The following is an 18,303-nucleotide window of genomic DNA, read 5'->3' as shown; positions in this document are numbered from 1 at the left end:
GCGGGTTGGCGTTTGCATCCGTATCTATGAAAATCAAGCTCTTGTTTTATCCCTCCCCCACCATCCATGGCGTCACCTCCGCTTCCACATGGAGGTTCATTAAAAAGCCTTCAATATGTGTGTGCATATGTATCTCCTTCTGCCAGAACAGTCGGCGGGAGAGAGTGAGAGCTAGCCAAGAGTGTTGTTTCGTATGGATCGTTGAGAGGCTCTCTCTCTCCTAATGGTGTATATAATTCAGGTGCCCTCCAGGCATGCTTTCAGGAATTCTTTTGCCCGAGGTAATGGGGAGCAAAGGCCTGGGTTTTAGGCCCTTGATTATTCCATTGATGTGGCAGGCTGGAAAAAAGTCATCTCCAACCGGATTAGCGGCAACATCCCCATTAATTATCGATGAATCGGGGGCTTTAGGGTTTAGCTAGGTGCTGGGTGTCGCCCTCTGCAAGTTAGCGGAGCGCGGGCTCGCTCAAATGCAGTTATCTACTGCCGTCGCAGTGAATAGACCTAGAAGCTTTAGAAGTGCTTTGTGTGTAATCAATAAATAACTGGATCCAATTCTGTGCAGCAATTTTTTTCTTTCCTTCCCTTCACTTCCAGTCGAAAAGAGGACAAAAGTCAGTTATCAGCTGCTGAAATTTCTAGCGGCGAGGGTGCCACTTGTTTACCTCGCCTCATGTTTCTTTTATGATCATCGTCTTCATTGACGGTGGCGCGCATTTTTGAATAATGATAATAACAATTAGGCTTTTCACAGCCGCAGATGGGAAGAGCCTCTTTCTCTCCGCTGGCGCTGTATAGAATGCGTACAGTAATTGGGTAGTTTTGAATATGTGCAGTGTGTGTGTGTGTGTGTGTGTGTGTGTGTGTGTGTGTGTGTGTGTGTGTGTGTGTGTGTGTGTATGTGTGAGTTCATGTTGTTGGGTTTGAATGCAGAGAAAAGGCCCGTGGAGCGTCTTCCTTTCACTTTCCCTCTCAGTGCTCAAATACTCTAAGCTCTCTCAGTGTTCCCCTTAGGTGAGGTTAGCCGGCCTTAATAGAGTCTTATCGAAGCCCTACAGGTTGCTGTAAGCAGCCATGACGCCATTGTTATGAAAAGCAGCTAGCTTTGTTAGCGCTGTTTGTGCCTCTGACTTCCCTTTTTCCACCTATTTTCCTTTTATTTTCCGCCTCCCCCCTCGTCGCAACCTCCCCTTTTGTAGTGCCGTGTTACTCTTTCCACCTCAGGTAAAATGGCAGAATGCGCCGGGGCGACGCTTCAATAACTATTTTCCCCTCAGGATAATAAAGACTAAATCTCTCTGTCATTTTCAATTCTGCGCAGGCTTGGATGGGAGAGTGGGGAAATGCGACCTTACAAGTCCTTTGTGCTCCCCCTTCTCCCTCTCTTTTTTCTCGCAGAAGGATGCGAGCGCTTGCTGTGTTTTCAAGTGGCGGGGGTAGAAAAATGAAAGGCAGGGTTATTTATAAATGTATTAAAAATGAATGCATTTATGAGGTGCTGTTTTCCAGCCATTCTCTGCTTGCCATTGTTGTGTCTCTATACCCCTCCGTCTGTGCATACAAAGCCCTCCAGAATTCCTTTCGAAATCGTATTTATTCCCTTTGAATGCCGAGGCGCAGCGAATGCAGGAAGTAAACAAACTGTGTGTCTGATCTCCGCTGTCTCTTCCTGTTTCTTGTCATGTGACAGGTGACGGCCTGGACAACAGCGTGGCTTCACCGAGCACGGGGGATGACGATGACCCGGATAAAGAGAAGAAACGCAACAAGAAGAGAGGGATCTTCCCTAAGGTGGCCACCAACATTATGAGAGCATGGCTCTTTCAGCACCTAACAGTGAGTTGAATGAAACACCATTTGTTCTCATTGCTCTCAGTTTCATATCACGCGTGCACCCTTCAACTTCACTTCACGGCCACAGGCTTTCTCATACGCGCACATTTTCTATCTTTCTAGCTCTGCTCCTCTCTCTTATTTGACACAAATACACACAAAGGAACACATATACGCACACACCCACAGACACTGACTCACTACCAGAGCCTCCCCCCATCCTCCCCACAATGCATCCCGGTTTGTACGGTGAACACTTCAAAGACACAGGCCTGTGTAATCTGCCAGCGATCTCGGCTCTTGCTCCTCATCTGCTGAAACTGAATAAGGTTGAAGCCGAGGAGAGACGCCCCTGGCCACGACTGCAGATACATAGATGAGCCTTATTAAGAACAAATCTGTCATTATTTAACAGACGCCTTGGATGCTGCAAAGGCCTGTGGTTTGGCTTCGTTCTACTCAATTATCGCACGCAATAGCAACGCCGTTAGCAGCTGACAGCATTGCAAATTGTTTGCGGGGAAATGGCGTGGGAAAAAAATGTATCTTGACACTGAAATATAGCAATGTGACTGTGAACATGGAGCCAGCCGTAAATAGAACGCTGTCTTGTTTAACAACAAGTTTCTATCATTTCAAACACGATCAGCTCTTTGCTAGACATCATGTCAACATCTCTTGATACTTATCAAAGGAGATAAAGAAGGGAATGAATAGAAACTTGTTCCCATATGTAGTGAAATAACAAGTAGTTTATTGTATTACATACATAATAAAGTCTACACAAACTCCTCGGTATTACTGGATGCAGAATTTGCACCAGTGGCTCCATCAAAGAGTCAACCTGTATCTTGAGAAAATGACCCGTTAGCACTATGCAGACATGTATTGACCATGTTCAATAGGGATGTAAGAAAATATCGAGATGCCAGATACACGCACATTTCCACATAGATTTATAATCAAATATAAATAAATCCGAACATGTCTGCAAATTATAAGTAGCCTACAGATCGGATCTTTTACTGGAAACGGCTGGAAACTGTCCGACTTGACCGCAGCTTTTAGTCTCCGCCCTCTGCTGCTGCTGCTGCCGCCTGATCTCGTCTACTTTCCAGGCGAGGCGCGGTTCGTCTCGAACGCAGTGACATCTTTATTGTGTTTATTGTTGCGCTGAGTCAAATTCCTGATCACAATTTGAACCCAGGGCTACGCGAAGGAAATATGTTTCTAAACTATCTCCAGCCGGCCTTGCGTCACCCACTTTTTCTGCCTGTGTCAGGAGTTTGTGGAGAACACGATACAGCTTGACTGAGTGGGTGTTGGTTTGAATTGCACAAGCCAGCAGGGAGGATGCTGGGGAAAGTCATTCTGTTGTTGGATTATGGATATTGCATCGACTCCACTCTATTTATGTATATATATATTTGTATCTTTGCATCTTATCGTGCAGCGTCTTCTTCTGTTTCCAACAGTGCTAATGGCAAATTGGAGGAACTTCTTTCATTGCGTACACTGCAGTTTGGCATTTGGCAGAGATATATATGTACACAGAATACACACACACACACACACACACACACACACACAAGGCTTCTTATACTTTTTGTTTCTCTCTGTGCTCTCCCCTTTCCATCTGACCCTCACCACCTCCTTCACAAACCACCAGTTCTCCATCACACCATGCACACCAACACACACATCATCATCACAATCACACATACACACTAACCTCTCCTCCAACTCCCTGACCTCAACCCGTACACCCCCCGAAACCTTCGGGGCTACAGAGGAAAGGTGTTTGAAACATACACACATCCTGTCTGTGGAAATACAGTTCAGCACACAGTGAAACACACTTACACACACACAGCAACACACCTACTGTGTCATATTACACCACGAGTTGGGCTTATGGGAGGCTTCTGCACTGTTAGATCTCAAACAGTGGGAAGGATATAAGTGAGTGTCGAGGGAGCGAGGGAGAAGAGGAGGAGAAGGCGAGGAGGTGAAGAGGGAGATAAGGAGGATCCATCAACCTCTTCCTTCTCCAAGGGAAAAAAGAGAGAAAGAGGAACTAAAACATGTACACATGCAGGCACACAATGGCACACTATGGCACATGGGGCTATATTGCTTTATGGCACAAAACAGGAAGAAGCTGCTGTTCTCACAGTGCAAACAGAGCTTTCAGAACTGGGAAGTAAACCGAAAGGTTGATGGAAAAATCACTTCCAATATGTCGAAGCTCTCCAGCGAAGCCAAATAGAAATGAAACCCAGGCGGAGTTGTCTTTGTTTATGGGAAATGTGGTCTTAATTTTGAGAAACACTGGCATTAACAATACCGCTGGTGTCAAATAAATGCTCGCAGTGGTCTGATTTGTTTACACTAATCTTTCTTCGGTGTCACCATTAATTCCATCACCGTACGTCTGTGTTTATAAATGCTACACATAGCACCTCTAATGCAAAAACATTTATCTTACGCTGGCAGCGTGTCTCTCTCTGTCTCCGCCGGGACAAACATAAACATGGACATCTGATCCAGGCTCATCCTCAGCATCATCAGCCGGCCTGCCTTTGTTTCACAAGGGGGATGGAGGATGTGAGTCTGGCCTCTTAGAGATAGACACAATGCCAATTAGGCACATGCACAGATGCATGTATACGCACACACATTCATAGCAGAGCGCTTTGGCCCTAAACCTGAATATACGGGAGTCAGGAGCTGTTGTTTCTCAAGTATAAAATACATGCAGGATTTGACAATGGAGAGACAATGGAACAGATAGAAGTTTGGATACCCACCTTGATGTATTTTCTGTTATTCGCCCTCACACTTGGACCCTCAGGGGAGTTCCCATTGTACCGAAGCGGAAGGGGAAGGTGGGTGGTAAACTGAGGCTGCGAGTGCACCAACAGGGTAGGTGGTAGGTGGCATTCATATGGCTGTTTTCCTTTTTTTACGGGTGTTTTTGAAGACATTTCTGCATCTCACTTATCCATCAAGAATGCTAATTTCCAACGTCTTGTTCTCGCAGGAAAAGAAAGCAGATTTTTTGTTATTAATGTAGACACCAACAGTAGCAGAAATAGCTAGTATCATCAGTGCCAGGGTGAAATCCACAGTACTTTGGGCGTAATGAATATTGTGCAGGATGACAATTGAAATAACAAGTGGAAGAAATGGGAATATGCTTCTCTCTGCTGCTGTGTGATGGGTAGAGTGACAGATAGAGGAGTGGTATTGAATTTGTGACGATGACGACAGCTCGCTGAGTTCTCTCCAACACGCCCAATGAGCTCATGTGTTGTCGACAGCGTTTGTGGGACGAGTTCATCGGGAAGAATTTGGCCGCTCTGACTTGGAGCGACTACAAAACATTAGCGTTAACCCGCCTGTCACCGACGGCCGAACCACGCAGAGCGCTGCCAGCTTGACTCGCAGCTGTAAACTTGGTGGGGAACCAAAATAGAGGGCAGGGAAGGGAAGGGCTCTTTCCACTTGTGTCCTGTCCTCATGTTGATCTCTGACATTCTTAATTGAACATTTTGTTGTGACTACAAGCAGTCAATGGGACATTTGGGAAGATAAATCTGCAAAAATGTTTTTCTGGAAATAACTAAAAACATAATGATCGAAGTTGTGGAATCAATTCAAAGCTGATTGCATAACTGGCTGAGCTGCCGCGTTGCTTTGTGTTACAACCACAGAGACAAGCATTGAGCTAGTAATGCCAATCTCGTTTTCTTCCTATTGTGTAGTTGGAATCCACCTACCCCTCCCTCCTCTCACCCATCCCTCCCTCCTCTCAAATGGTATTTTCTTGTTTAATTTAACAAGAAATGAGTAGTAAATGAAAGCTCAGGCCTCAAATCCCCAACGCGCCCTGTGCTCTGCTCTCCACTCCCCTATGAAAAGGCAATTTGTGAAATTATGTGATAGAGTAATTAGATGGAATTCACCCCCGCCTCCCCACTACACACACCACCCGTATCCCCCTTTAGATTGCTGCTAAACTGAGGTAGATGTGTGTGTGTGTGTGTGTGTGTGTGTGTGTGTGTGTGTGTGTGTGTGTGTGTAGGGCAGGGGGGTTTGGCATTCAGAGTGTTAGCATCGGTATATTAGCCTGGCAGACTGGGACACACACTCTCATACACATTATCACTAACACTCTCTCATTCTGGCTCTCCTCCCCTCCTATTTGTACACAGACTCAGTGTAACGAGGGGCAGCCGTGATCGCAGCTCATAAAAGAAGCCAACCCGCAAACCCTCAATGAGCTGCTTTTTTTTCTCCTCCTCCTTTCTCCTCTTAAAATGTGTAAAATGCACAGAGAGAGAGTGTAAAAAATCCAACTGGAAGGCATAATCCCCCGTTAATACAATTAGAGTCTAATTTAACCGCTCGTGTACGCAGATGTAGCCGAGCTGGGGGAGCGCCGTTACCCCCCTTGGAAATGTTTTTTTTTTTTTCTTTTTTTTTTTTCAACACAGCAGCGTGCAGCAGGCGTTTGATCAGAAACAGGTGTGAAAAGCAATATAATTCATTTCTGCGCTGGCAGAGGAGGGCAGGAGCCTCGCTGTCGTGGGCCCTGGGTGGTGGAGGAATCCAGGCTGGGTGTGCAGGGTGGGAGGGGGGGGTGACAGGAGGTGATAGATGGATGGATGGATAGGTGCACTAATCATTAAAGGCAATATGTTTCCCCTTTTGCGGTTGGGATTGAACAGTAGAACAACAGGGCAGAGGACTCTCAACTTTATTGTCTCAACTTTATTGTTTGGAAAATTGGAGGGTGCAATGGACAATAAAATATTTTTTGTGAATTTAGTAACAAATTATTGTGGCTGTGACCAAAAAAAAAGCATCACTTCAAAGGAAATACTCATCAAGAATCATTTTAACGGTTAAGTCAAGTGTTCTTTTGATGGTCATAGACTCACTGTTGTATTTTATCTGTTCCTGATAGAAAATATAGTCAGCGTGGTGTGAACTCGAGACCTATCACTTCCTGAACTCCTCAGCTAAGAGAACACAAACCAGATATGTCAGCTAATTACACCGTTGTCAGGCTATTAAATAGGTGTTGTCGGTCGCTATAAGCCCCATACATGTGGGTCTATAGGGGCCTACTACACCCACTAGTAGATTTTATAATCTATTCACATGGTAGAGGTTGGGACGATAGAAGGGACACAGAATACAGAACAAAACAAACAATGTGTTGTTGTTGTAGTTACTTTAACCCAAAAGACAATGTTTTTCCCTAAACCTAACTATTTTTTTTGCTTCAACCTAAAGAAGTTGTAGTTTGTTGCTTAAATCTAAAGAAGTTGTAGTTTTGTTGCCTAAATCCTAAAAAAGCCTTTCTGTTTGTGTTCAAAAGGTGACGTTTCATTCAGTTTTACGTGTTCGAACATTTTGCTCTTAAGTTTCACTTTCTCTTATACAACGTAGTAGGTGTAGTAGGCCCCTAATGATCCACATCTACGGTGATTATAGCGACTGATAACGCCTATTGAATGGCCTGATAACAGTTGAATCGGGTGGACATGTAGAGCCTCATCTAAACAACAGACAAAAAACTATCGAGGTCAGAGTTCGCCAAAGCAGATGACATACAATACGACAAATGTTTATGACTACGGAATTGTTTGTCTTTGTTACCCACTGCACAAATTAAGTTTCTCAAGAATTTTTTTTTCAATTTCCTCGTTAAAAGTTACCCAGAAGCTAGCTTGAAAAGAGAAAATCAGCTGACTTTGTGTTTGTATTCATTTATTCATCAACTGCAACAAAAGCGCAATGTCCATCTTGATACTGTAAAGTTATAGTGGCCTATGTGGCCTGGTGTCTCCAATTAGGTCTTAATTCAATCTAAGTGTCAGAATCTCAGGCGCCACTGCATTAGGATTTCAAAGAGGTTCTAAGAAGCGACAGACAGACGGACAGATCTGCCAAAGGCCTGGCGTGACACTGTGATGAGACAGAGCGGCGGAGGAAAACAAGAGAACAACTTAGTCTTATTCTCCGCATTTTATCCAAATCTCTGGGAATGGAAATGGCTTTGGGCTGTGTGTTTGTGTGTGCGTGCATTTATCTTTGAAGGCTAGGAGTGTGCTTGCGTTCGTACGAGGGCATTTGGAAGCAAAGTTACCAATGGCAGGAGTGGTTGAGTGTCAAAGAGGAGGCAGCTGAGTCAACCTGCCTACCCCCACAACACACACACATACACATGCACACACTCATACTGTGCCCCAACCCCCACATTACCCCACACCTTGTAATGAAAACATCATCAATTATCCCTCTTGACAGGCCCCAGGGACCAAAGGCAGACAGCTCTCTTTGGGGGCTTCTCTTTGTGGACTGACCCTCACAGACACACAGACTTGCTACTCGCTCACTTTGCAACCATTTCATGCATGTTTTTTTTTCAAGTGTGTGTATTAATAAAGCTGATGAAACATCTTCTTATCAGTAGGAGGGTAGATGGGGGTGGGTGGTAGATAGTAAGACCGGGCCATGTGGTGGAGGTGGAGGTGTAGGAGGCAGGAGGTGTGTGAGTGTGTGTGTTATGTGGGGTTCTGGGGGTGTCGGCGGAGAGGGGGTTATGGTATGGCCGGGGCAGAGGGAAACCATCAGTCCTGACTCCTGAAAGGCCATCTGTTTCATGATTGATGGACGGAATGATGGATGGATGAGTAGATGAATAGAGGGATACAGTAGATGGGTAGAAAGACTGACGCATGGCAGATGTTGGCAGTTCGGAGGATATATATAGTTTGCAGAAATATCTGAGTGATATTGACATTTTATCGCCATTTCGGACGTTGGACGATCACATGCTGACATTCATTCTTGCTTGTTGTTTAGACAAGTATGACTGAATGCTTTTGTTATTCATTTTCTCTTACCTTTGTACAGATGTATAGTTCTTAGGGCTGGGACGATTCACCTATCTCCCAATTTGATACTATCACAACATTTGGGTGCCGATTCGATATGAATTGCGATTTAATATTGCGATTTATTGCAAGTTTTGTTAACTTTTTTTAACACGATACCATGGAAAAAAGTTGAATAATGCACATCTAGGGACTTTTACTTTGGAAAATATCTCCAATCCAATCCAAATTTATTTATAAAGCACATTTAAAAACAACAAAAGTTGACCAAAGTGCTGTACTGTTATATAATTATAATAATATATAAAAATTAATCCAGTAAAAATGTTTGATTTTCAGCATGTATGTAGTCAGAGATGTCCTGAAGTCAAATATATCAGTCATTGTCAGGAATTATTTATTAAATATTTTTCAGCAACCCAAAAATTAAAGAATAAAGATATTTCTCTCACAAATTAGTGGTATTTTCTTTTTAATTTATAAGAGACATGTAATGTTTTATACTCTTGGTTAATATAATACAATCAATCTTATTTATATATATGTATTTTGTATATACTAGTGCATATATATATATATACAGTTAGACTTCCTAGTCCACCTTAATGCATTTCAAGTTTGGGTTTTCAGTGACCGTTTCAGAGGTTTTGTCCATCCTGCCAAGAATCTGATTCTGGGAGAAACACTGCATACTATACATTTAAAAAAAAACAAAACTTTTGTATAAATATCATATTGAGTTTAGGAAAGTTTCCATCCAGAGCTCTGGAAGTCAAATCGGTTGAAAGTTGGTCACAACGTCATGTTCAGTTCAGTTCAAAGTCCAAACACACGGACAGCCTAAATAAAATTGCCATTTGCTATATACGACAGAAGGAGAATGTTCCCTGGCTTGATATGAACATGTTATACATAAAGAAGGAAACAGTCCACCCAGACACCTTGAGGTCATCTTGTGTGTGCTTCTTTTCTTTTTCTTTTCAAATTCAAACAATAAGCTGCAAAAAATCTCCCTCTACATTTCGGTCAACTCTTTATTTCAGCTTCTTCCTCCCTCTCTCTCCTCTGTTTCTTGTATCGTTTTACCCCTCTATTTAAAAGCCCTCAAGGGCAGTTAACTTTTAATTCATGCCACCTTTGAACTTTCCCAAAATGTCTGCCATAGATCTAGACCAAAAGCAAGCATGTGTGTGTGTGTGTGTGTGCGCGCTTGTGTGTGTGGATCTGACCTTCGTCAAGGGGCGGGTCGGTGTGTTTCCTTGAGAACGTGAGAACTTTACAGACCCTCAAGGTCGGTCGGTAGCACTGGAGGGGATCACCAGTCGCAAGAGATCTAACATGGCTCCCCAGAACACACACACACACACACACACACACACACACACGCACACACACACACACACACACACACACACACACACACACGCACGCGCTCATGTTCATGTTTAGCTTCTTATTTAGTTTTGTTTTTTACAAATTGTTCTTAGACGTTACTAACCCAGTTATTGGCTCAATAACAGCTCAGTGGTTGTTGTTTTTTTAATGTTTTAAAATGTAACATGTTTAAATTATTAAACATCAAGATGAGAGAATAATTAATCTCACTCTTTAATTTCTCAATTACCTTGTCACCATCATTACCATAGTCTTCTTCTCCCTCCGTCCTCCTCCCCTCCCCCCAACCCTCATATAATTTCATAGTTGGGAAACTATGAAACAGTTCAGTGTGTGGTTTCATTGTTGTACGTCTGAGTGATTGATGGCCTCATGCTGAAGCTGTGTTTCTCACCAGTTCTAGTTTTCATTATCAGCTGGATGTGATAAGTGTGTGTGTGTGAATGTGTGTGTGTGTGCGTGTGAATGTGTGTGTGCCTTCAGTGTGGACGAAGGTCCAATAACTCCGATGTGTGAAATCGTTCTTGGTTTGGTACCCACTAATCATTTTACGATGATTTGCAAATCCGAAGAAGAGGCTCAATCTCAGCCCTCAGACACACACAGATACACCCAGATGCAAACACACACACACACACACACACACACACACACTTTTGCATAGGCCCACAGCAGTGATGTCAGTGCTTGGGTGGGGTGTGGAGTTCCCCACCATCACTGTGGTATTTATTGGAGAGTGAGTGGCAAGTTGACGTGTGGAAGAGTCAGGGAAAAATATTGTCATAAGTCCGTGGTTAGCTTGGAATGATTCTATCCAACACACAGCACAACACAGATCAGCAATGCTAGCATGTTAGCCTCTTGTTCTTGTTGTAAGCAAATACATTACCACCAAGATACTTCCTTTATTTCTTTAACCTCTTAAGCCCTAGGGTGCTGGAAGGTGTGGTTCTCCTAGACAGACATACCCAACATAAATCAAGAATAGCTCCACAACTACCAGGTCTATATGCATGATCTTGGTCTCTATGGATAGGTAAGATCTCAGAGAATTCATCCTCAGTGTGAGTAACAGTGTGACTGTTACTATGCCTGAGTAAACTGTGATGAACCAAAGGAAAAAGTTATATTTTTATTCTCGCCTAAAATGTTTTCTAGGTTAGACAGACTCTCCATTTGGCCACTTGGATACCCAAAGTGTGCCAAATGGGTTTTTTATACCTCTTGAAAGGGAATCTGGCTATAAAATACTACTGATAGCCACTACAGGAAGCTATGTGCACACAATGGAGCATTTAGCAATGAAATTTACCCTGTGCATCATCACATTCTACCATTGTGCACAGTATAAGATAAATAAAAAACAACTAAATTGTATAATTTTGACTCCAAATGGAGCAGTTTTATTATAATAATGAAACATGATCAAGTAAAACTTAGATAATAACAAATAAACAAAAGTCAAGTATGTACATTCAATATAAAAATGGTCAAAAATATTATAAAGTAAAAATACAATTTCTCATGCGTTGATTTTGTAACGCAAATATTGAAATCATTGTCAAAGAAACATTGTTTGGACAAAATACATGTGGAGTGTTGTTTTAGTAGTGTTAAGGCCTCGTCTTTTAGAAACAATTGGGAAAAAAGACCACCACAGCATGTTATGCAGTGTTTTAAACGCAGTATTTTAACACACAGCTCAGCCGAACCCGGCACAGTGTTTGTCGGGTAAAAGAGGTTAAAACTCCTTAAAAAAAACTTTGTCAGTAAAATGTTCACCACCTTTCAAGAAACATACATTTAGCGTAGCTTCTGTGCATAGCTTGAATTTGTTCAGCCGGTTATATATTAAATCTGCTAAGTGTGAAATCACATTAGCACTAGCTGTTAGCCATTATCCATTAGGCTGTGTTTGGTGATCCAAAGGATTGTGGGGTCTTTTTCTGGCTGGAGTCAGCAGCTCAATACCTTTTACTTACAGCAGCTGCAGCAGCCTGCCCTAGATACATCTGGTGTGTATGTGATTGCATGTGCAGTTGTGCTATTATTTGTATGTGTCAGCTTCATGTCTCTTTTGTAAGTGCCGCGTACGAGTGTGTGCGTGTCTTTGTGTCTCATTCCACGCGTGTGCTCGATGGATCCTGTGGCGTTGCCGTCGTGGTAATCAGTTTGCGCGTTGGCTGAACTAATTTATCAATTCAGTTCCTCCCACTTGTATTCTCCCCCATGCGTGAACCCTCTGTCTTTCCCCTACACTCTGTCTCTGTCTCCCTCTCAGACAAAACACTCCTTTCTGAAAAACCATAAGGGTTTCCTATCTTTTATGCATGCCTTCTGCCTCTCTGACTTCGCTCTCACTCTCCTCTTTTCTTCCATGACTCCCTCTCACTCAATTTTCCTATAATGTATATCTGCCTTACATTTTAATGGCCTTGAACCATGATATCTTAGTAATAGTGATGCACTTGCGATGTTGCAAATGCATTGGGAGAGAGCTATGATTTATAGATGAGACATCTTGTGATATCTATCCATAACTCGTAATTTTACACCTACTTGTCTCATAATGTTATGATTGAAGTTTTCTGCATAAAGCACCGTAGAGGCAGGTGGCATGGAACGTATATGCCCATAGGCTGGTGGTGTGTTTACACTTGGCCAGCTGACCCAAGGTGCTCCCGTGGAGCGCCGGGGCGGTCAGGTGTGTGTTTGTGTGCGTGGCAATGTAAGTGCATCTGTGACGCACACATGTTTGTGTGATTGTCTATATTTGTGTATGTGTGTGTGTGTTTGTGTGACCAGCGGAGTGAGAGAAATCATAGCTAGTGAACCAGGTGGTGAATGCAGACAGGCAATAACTCATGGTAGAGGAGTCGGAGCGAGCTGAGGGCTTGGAGAGGAGATGTGGTGGGAAAACCCGCGCCAACGCACACACCTACATTTTTCTCACTTTTTCAGTGTCTTGTCTTGCTTTTACTTCTTCTCCTCCTCTTTCAAACATATGTGTTCCTCCTATCCTCACGTCTTTCTTTGTATTAATTCTTCCAACACACTCTCTCTAATACATATTTCACATTTGTCAGCTTCCTCTCCTTCCACTCTCTCTCTGAGGCGTGCTGTTGTAGTGTTAGCGACGGCGGGGGGAAGTGAACAGGGCTGAGGGTGCTGCTCACTTGTTTGTTACGACAGATTAAGTCATTGATTTGTAAAAGTGGTGCACTGATGGAGAAGGCCCTCTGCTGCTGGAGACGAGGAGGGAGAGAGAGCAGAAGAGGGAGATGGAGGGATTGCGTTTGGCTGCGAAGAAAGAGTGGCGGCGAGGATATTGAAATGGAAGGAGAAAAAAAATGACGGTAAAGACAGGAGTTAAGTGGAGGTGGGAGAAAAGAGGGGAAAAAGGAGGGGGCATGAGATAGTTAAGTAAAACGCTAAATATAGAACAGAGGGATGGAGGGGGCGGAGACGGTGGGAGAAAGATAGGGAGATACAGGAATGAGAGGACGGAGGGAGGGGTGTAGCTGTACTTTGAATGACAGAGATGTCAGAGAAAGACAGAGGAGGTAGAGAGAGAGAGAGAGAAAGCTGCGTCCTCCTATACTTGCCGCTCCAGAGAGCATAAGGGAGCAATTGTGAAGTACCCTTACCTAGTTTCAGCATTCCCCCAACCCAGGTTGGTTTCACCCCCCTCGGGGCCAACGGTGAGTTTCTAATTAAAACGTCGGGGGCAAAAGGGTAATTATGATAATAACATAATAATATCGCCAGGGTTATTAGAATGTTCTGTGGTCCCCAAATTGCTTCCTCGGAGAGATCAGATTTCAGTGGCATTACGTAAAGTCAAATTTCCTTGAAAGTCAGGTGAAATGAAATGGATTCCCCCATGGTCGAGGTGCAATCTGACAATCTGATTCCCTCTTGTATATGAGTCTAAAAAAAGCTCTTTAGTTTCTCATCACAATGACATATCCAACCCCCCCTTCCTCGCTTAAACTCAATTTAGTCAGAAGAGTAGTACTCGTTTGTTTCATAGTTTTGTTGCTCTGAACTCTCCCGTAACGTCGCTTTGTTTCTCTGCCCTGCGTAACGAGCTCTGTGTATCGTATCTGTGTGTAACGAGAACATTTGTGTTTAAGCTTTAGAGAGATCACTGCTAGAACTGCTAGCTCCGAGCACTGTAGTTTGGAGCTAGCATGCTGTTGCTTGGAGGGGCGTCCCGCTGTTTTTCTCTCAGCTTTGCGTGGTACCTGACTGGGATGAGGCTTTGTGGATCCCTCCTACTCCCCATTTACACACCCCCCTCCATCTCAGGCAAGCCCCGAGGCAGCCCACCTCCAGCTGTGGCTGCCGTTCACCGCGCCGCTTGCTGCAAGTACCGATTGCTTTGGAGTGCCTCCCCTCGCTCAAATAGGCAGTAATTACGGGCTTAAATAGGTTTAGTGGTCCAGCAAACTACATAATCACCCCCTGAATTAGCCCCAGCTCATCAGACTCAGTCCAACGAGCAGCGCTTACCACTAGCGCTATAGCTAGCATGTTGCACCCCCTTCCCTTTATTGCACAGAGGGAAGCACAGCAGCAGGTGTTGTGCAACATCCGGCCCCCTTAATAAATTTAGCCTCCCCTGAGCTGGAATGGGGAGGACTAATGAAGCACGCCCTCGCTCTCAGTGAAAACAACCAGACGCCACACATACTGCACACTGTATAAGATGCTTCCCTTCAGTATCAACAGACCTCGCCCTTTACATTCACAACAATACAGCACTTTGTTGAAACTTGGTTGTGTGCATACTTGCTATAAGCTTCAGTATACATTTAGGCTGGAGACCCGCCCGACTGTAAAGCACACGGATGGTTGCTGCAGGAACAGCGTTGCGTTACGCTGTGTGCCCTTAGAGTTTTAGGAAAGCGATGAATGATGCTAATCATCAATTATCAGTGAAGAAGCCGGTGATGCTGTACATTGTCTAATCCACTTTGTACTAGAGCTTTAATGACACACTTTTCACCCTTTGCCTCACCAGCTAACTAGATTTATCTCATTCCCATAGGCAAGAGCGCTGAGAGATTTCCCTAAATCAACAAAAGCTGTTTTTTGAGAGGGAAAACGCTCATTAATGAATGAAAAGCCCAAGAACATCTGTTTTTTTTTTTCCTCCATTTTCTTTATCTTCAGAAGAGATGGAGAGATTTGATGACAAAAACAGTTTGAAAGGGGGTTTCCTTGCCATTTCTGGTGCATATATCGGGGTTTCTAACAAAACAAAAAAAAAGCGGTGATGAATTATTCATGGTACAAGCTTGGAGTTGGTTTACCGAAGTCCAACGCCTTAATAGAGGCTGTTTTTTTGCGCTTTACAGCGCTAAGACGGAGGGCGTTTATTCTGCGCAGACTTTGCAGAGGGCACTCTGAGACTCTCATCCTGTAGTCGGTTCATTTCGAGTCTCTCAAAAGATCTGTTTTTGCTCTGTTTTGTTATTTTGCATCGGAGCAGCCCGAATCAGAGGAAATTAGGTTAGGGGTGCTTTGTTTTTTTTTTCTGTTGTTGTTTTGTTCGCTCTCACTCCCTTTTCTTTTTTTCTTTAATCCTCCCTTTCTCCCAGAGCCAGCTTTGTTGCAAGGTCCCTGCTCCCTAATGAAGTCAAAGGGATGTCAGTCGATGCCACCTACACAGAAAGGAATTTGAAATGGCGTAGCTCTCACGGCGCAGCGTGAGCACACACACACACACACACACGGTGGATGAAACTTCCACCGAATGAGCAAGACATTTTGGAAATGGGAAGCTTGTTGTATGAGATACAACAGGCTTACAGTTTGGAAGGCTTGTTTTAAAGTCTGCTTGTGCTCAGGGTTCTGGGCATAACAATGTGCTTGCCTCCCCAAAATATTTAAGGTAATCTCATACACGTCTGGCAGCAGCAAGGCTACACTTCCAGTAAACCGTGTGTTCGTGAGTGTGTGTGTGTGTTTGTGCATGTAAGACAGTTTGGTATGATACTCTGATGCCCTTCTAGCCAAAAAGGCCCCCGGATTAGCCGACAGGCATTCCTGATGGGCAGCTCGGTTTCCACGGAGATTTGACCTGGGAACAGTGAGGGGAACAGACCTGGCCAAGTCAAGGCTTTTCACTTTTACCTCAACTGATGCAAGTCAATAACCATGCATAACGTTGTTGGTGTTCGCCGTAACCTGCTTGGTGTTTCGGGTCGTTGGGGTTCACTGTGTCGGCGCAGTTAAGCTTCTTTTGCTCTTATTGATAACAGAGAAGTGCACTAAAGTGAATTGTTGCACGTAAACAAGTTGTTTACTGTGATTCATTGCATTTTCTGGCAGCCTCGTGGCAAACCCCAACCATCTGGCGGTAAAATAAGCTTCCCCGAAATACCACCGACCCACGTCTGTTATCCACAGATTGTGCAGTGTCATGGCCTCCTTTTTGAGGCACGTCACATGACTGTGGCAACATATGATTTTCCTCTCTCTTATTTCTCCCTCCATCCTGTTTCATGGTTGCCGTTTTATAAAGCTAATGTGGCGTGTCAAGCCTTTTTAATGGGATGCACAGAGGCTCGGGAAGCGCAGCTTTAAATAGAAATATGTGCAGCGATAACACCATAACATTGATGGCTAAAGAAGGAACAGGACTGAGAGGACTGTGGCTGCAGTGAATTGGTTAACTAAGATGGAATCACACACATTAGGACGGAGATGTAATATTAAAATGTGGGCTATCATTTAAAATGCAGTGTTTTAAGGTGAATATATTTAAATATTTACACAAAGTTATTCGACATTTATTACTTAGGTGACAAATCTAGGATGAGTATTCAGATGTCAAAACAAAATAAAAATGCGGAAATCACATTCATAGTGTTGTTTTGTCAATGTTAATGACATTTTTAAAGTGTAGATACCTTATTTTTGAGCCAAAGCCAATTTGAAAGTAAGAAGTTAAAGTATTCGGAGCAGTGAGGGGAACTGAGACAGCCAGAAGACAACTGGTTTTGCTGAGGAGGCGAGATGAAGAGAAGGAGAACAGCAGCGAGATAAAAGACGTTTCTGAAATAGCCCTCCCTTCGTGGTGAAGTGGAGCATCCCCGACAAAAGAGTGACTCAGACTCTCTTTCTTTTCCTTCTTCATCTTATTGCTACTGAGAGACTAAGTTGAGGCTTCATACAGTTTACAAGTCTTAAACATAAGAATTAGGGAGACATGACCTTTAGGAAGTTGGTACTTTTTCATGTCGGTAAAGGTATTGGTGAGTTCTTGCTCCTGCAGATGAGAGTAAAGTACAGTTTGTCCTGTAAAGGCTAAAAGTTCAGTCTACACAATATACCCCGAGACCCGGCGCATGGCACCGAGCTCATAGCTGCTCCCGTATTGTGAGCCATTCTAGCTTCAGGTTTCTCAAACATAAATGGAAAAGCAGAACAGGAAATCAGAATCATAACGGTGCAGCTAGTGTGAGGCTATAAGGTCAGGTAACTTCTAAAATGTAAGACTTTTAACCCCTTACCATCCTGTCCTTTTTTAGAGGGGTAAGGGACAGGGGATGTTCAAGAGGAGATAAAACGTCAACAGTAGATGTCACATAGAAGTGGTGTACATCATCTGAAAGCTGAGAACCTGAAGATTGTCATAAATCAGAAATAATAACAAAAATAATAAATTAATTAATAAATTCATTAAAATAATTTTGAATGTGTATAAGGGTTTAGAACATGATGATAGAAGTACATGATGTCCATTCCCATGCTCTATTATGTCTCATACATTGTTGCAGCGAGTTTTGGGTTGATACCATTTGTTACACAGATTTGGTGCTAAATTTAACCATTTTTTACCACTTGAGAATTGATAAAAATGATCAATAATACCACATTAAGACACCCCCTTATTGTCAATCTAGCTAGGCCAGCCATCCATCCTCTGAATGCTCTAGGTCTCTAGTTTGTGGCTGTAAAGTTTCATGAGGCTGTGATTATCCTAGAGGTCACCACAGGTCATTTTATACAGTGAGGTCACGTTTAAAAAAAAAATGTCCTCACTACAATGAAACGGTTACTATGGGGACTAACATCATCACACATGAATACAGTTGGGCTCATTGGATCCACAAGAGTCTCAGCTTTACAGTGATAAACAATTTATGTGATT

At 43.3% G+C, this 18,303-nt stretch overlaps 1 protein-coding gene across 9 annotated transcripts in view; it reads left to right on the top strand.

The window, feature by feature from the left end:
- The window catches only part of LOC119495195 (homeobox protein Meis1), a 234,174-nt gene that overhangs the window by 180,612 nt on the left and 35,259 nt on the right, over nt 1-18,303 (top strand). For all 9 annotated transcript variants that reach the window (XM_037781445.1, XM_037781444.1, XM_037781443.1 and 6 more), the window contains one exon: nt 1,691-1,836. In XM_037781445.1, coding sequence (XP_037637373.1) covers nt 1,691-1,836 — 146 coding nt within the window. The remainder of the gene's footprint in view (nt 1-1,690; nt 1,837-18,303) is intronic.

This window comes from Sebastes umbrosus, chromosome 10, assembly GCF_015220745.1.
Source record: "Sebastes umbrosus isolate fSebUmb1 chromosome 10, fSebUmb1.pri, whole genome shotgun sequence".
In the NCBI taxonomy this organism is placed as follows: Eukaryota; Metazoa; Chordata; class Actinopteri; order Perciformes; family Sebastidae; genus Sebastes; species Sebastes umbrosus.
The sequence above is the reverse complement of the archived record's forward strand: the minus strand, read 5'-3'. Positions and strand labels throughout refer to the sequence as shown.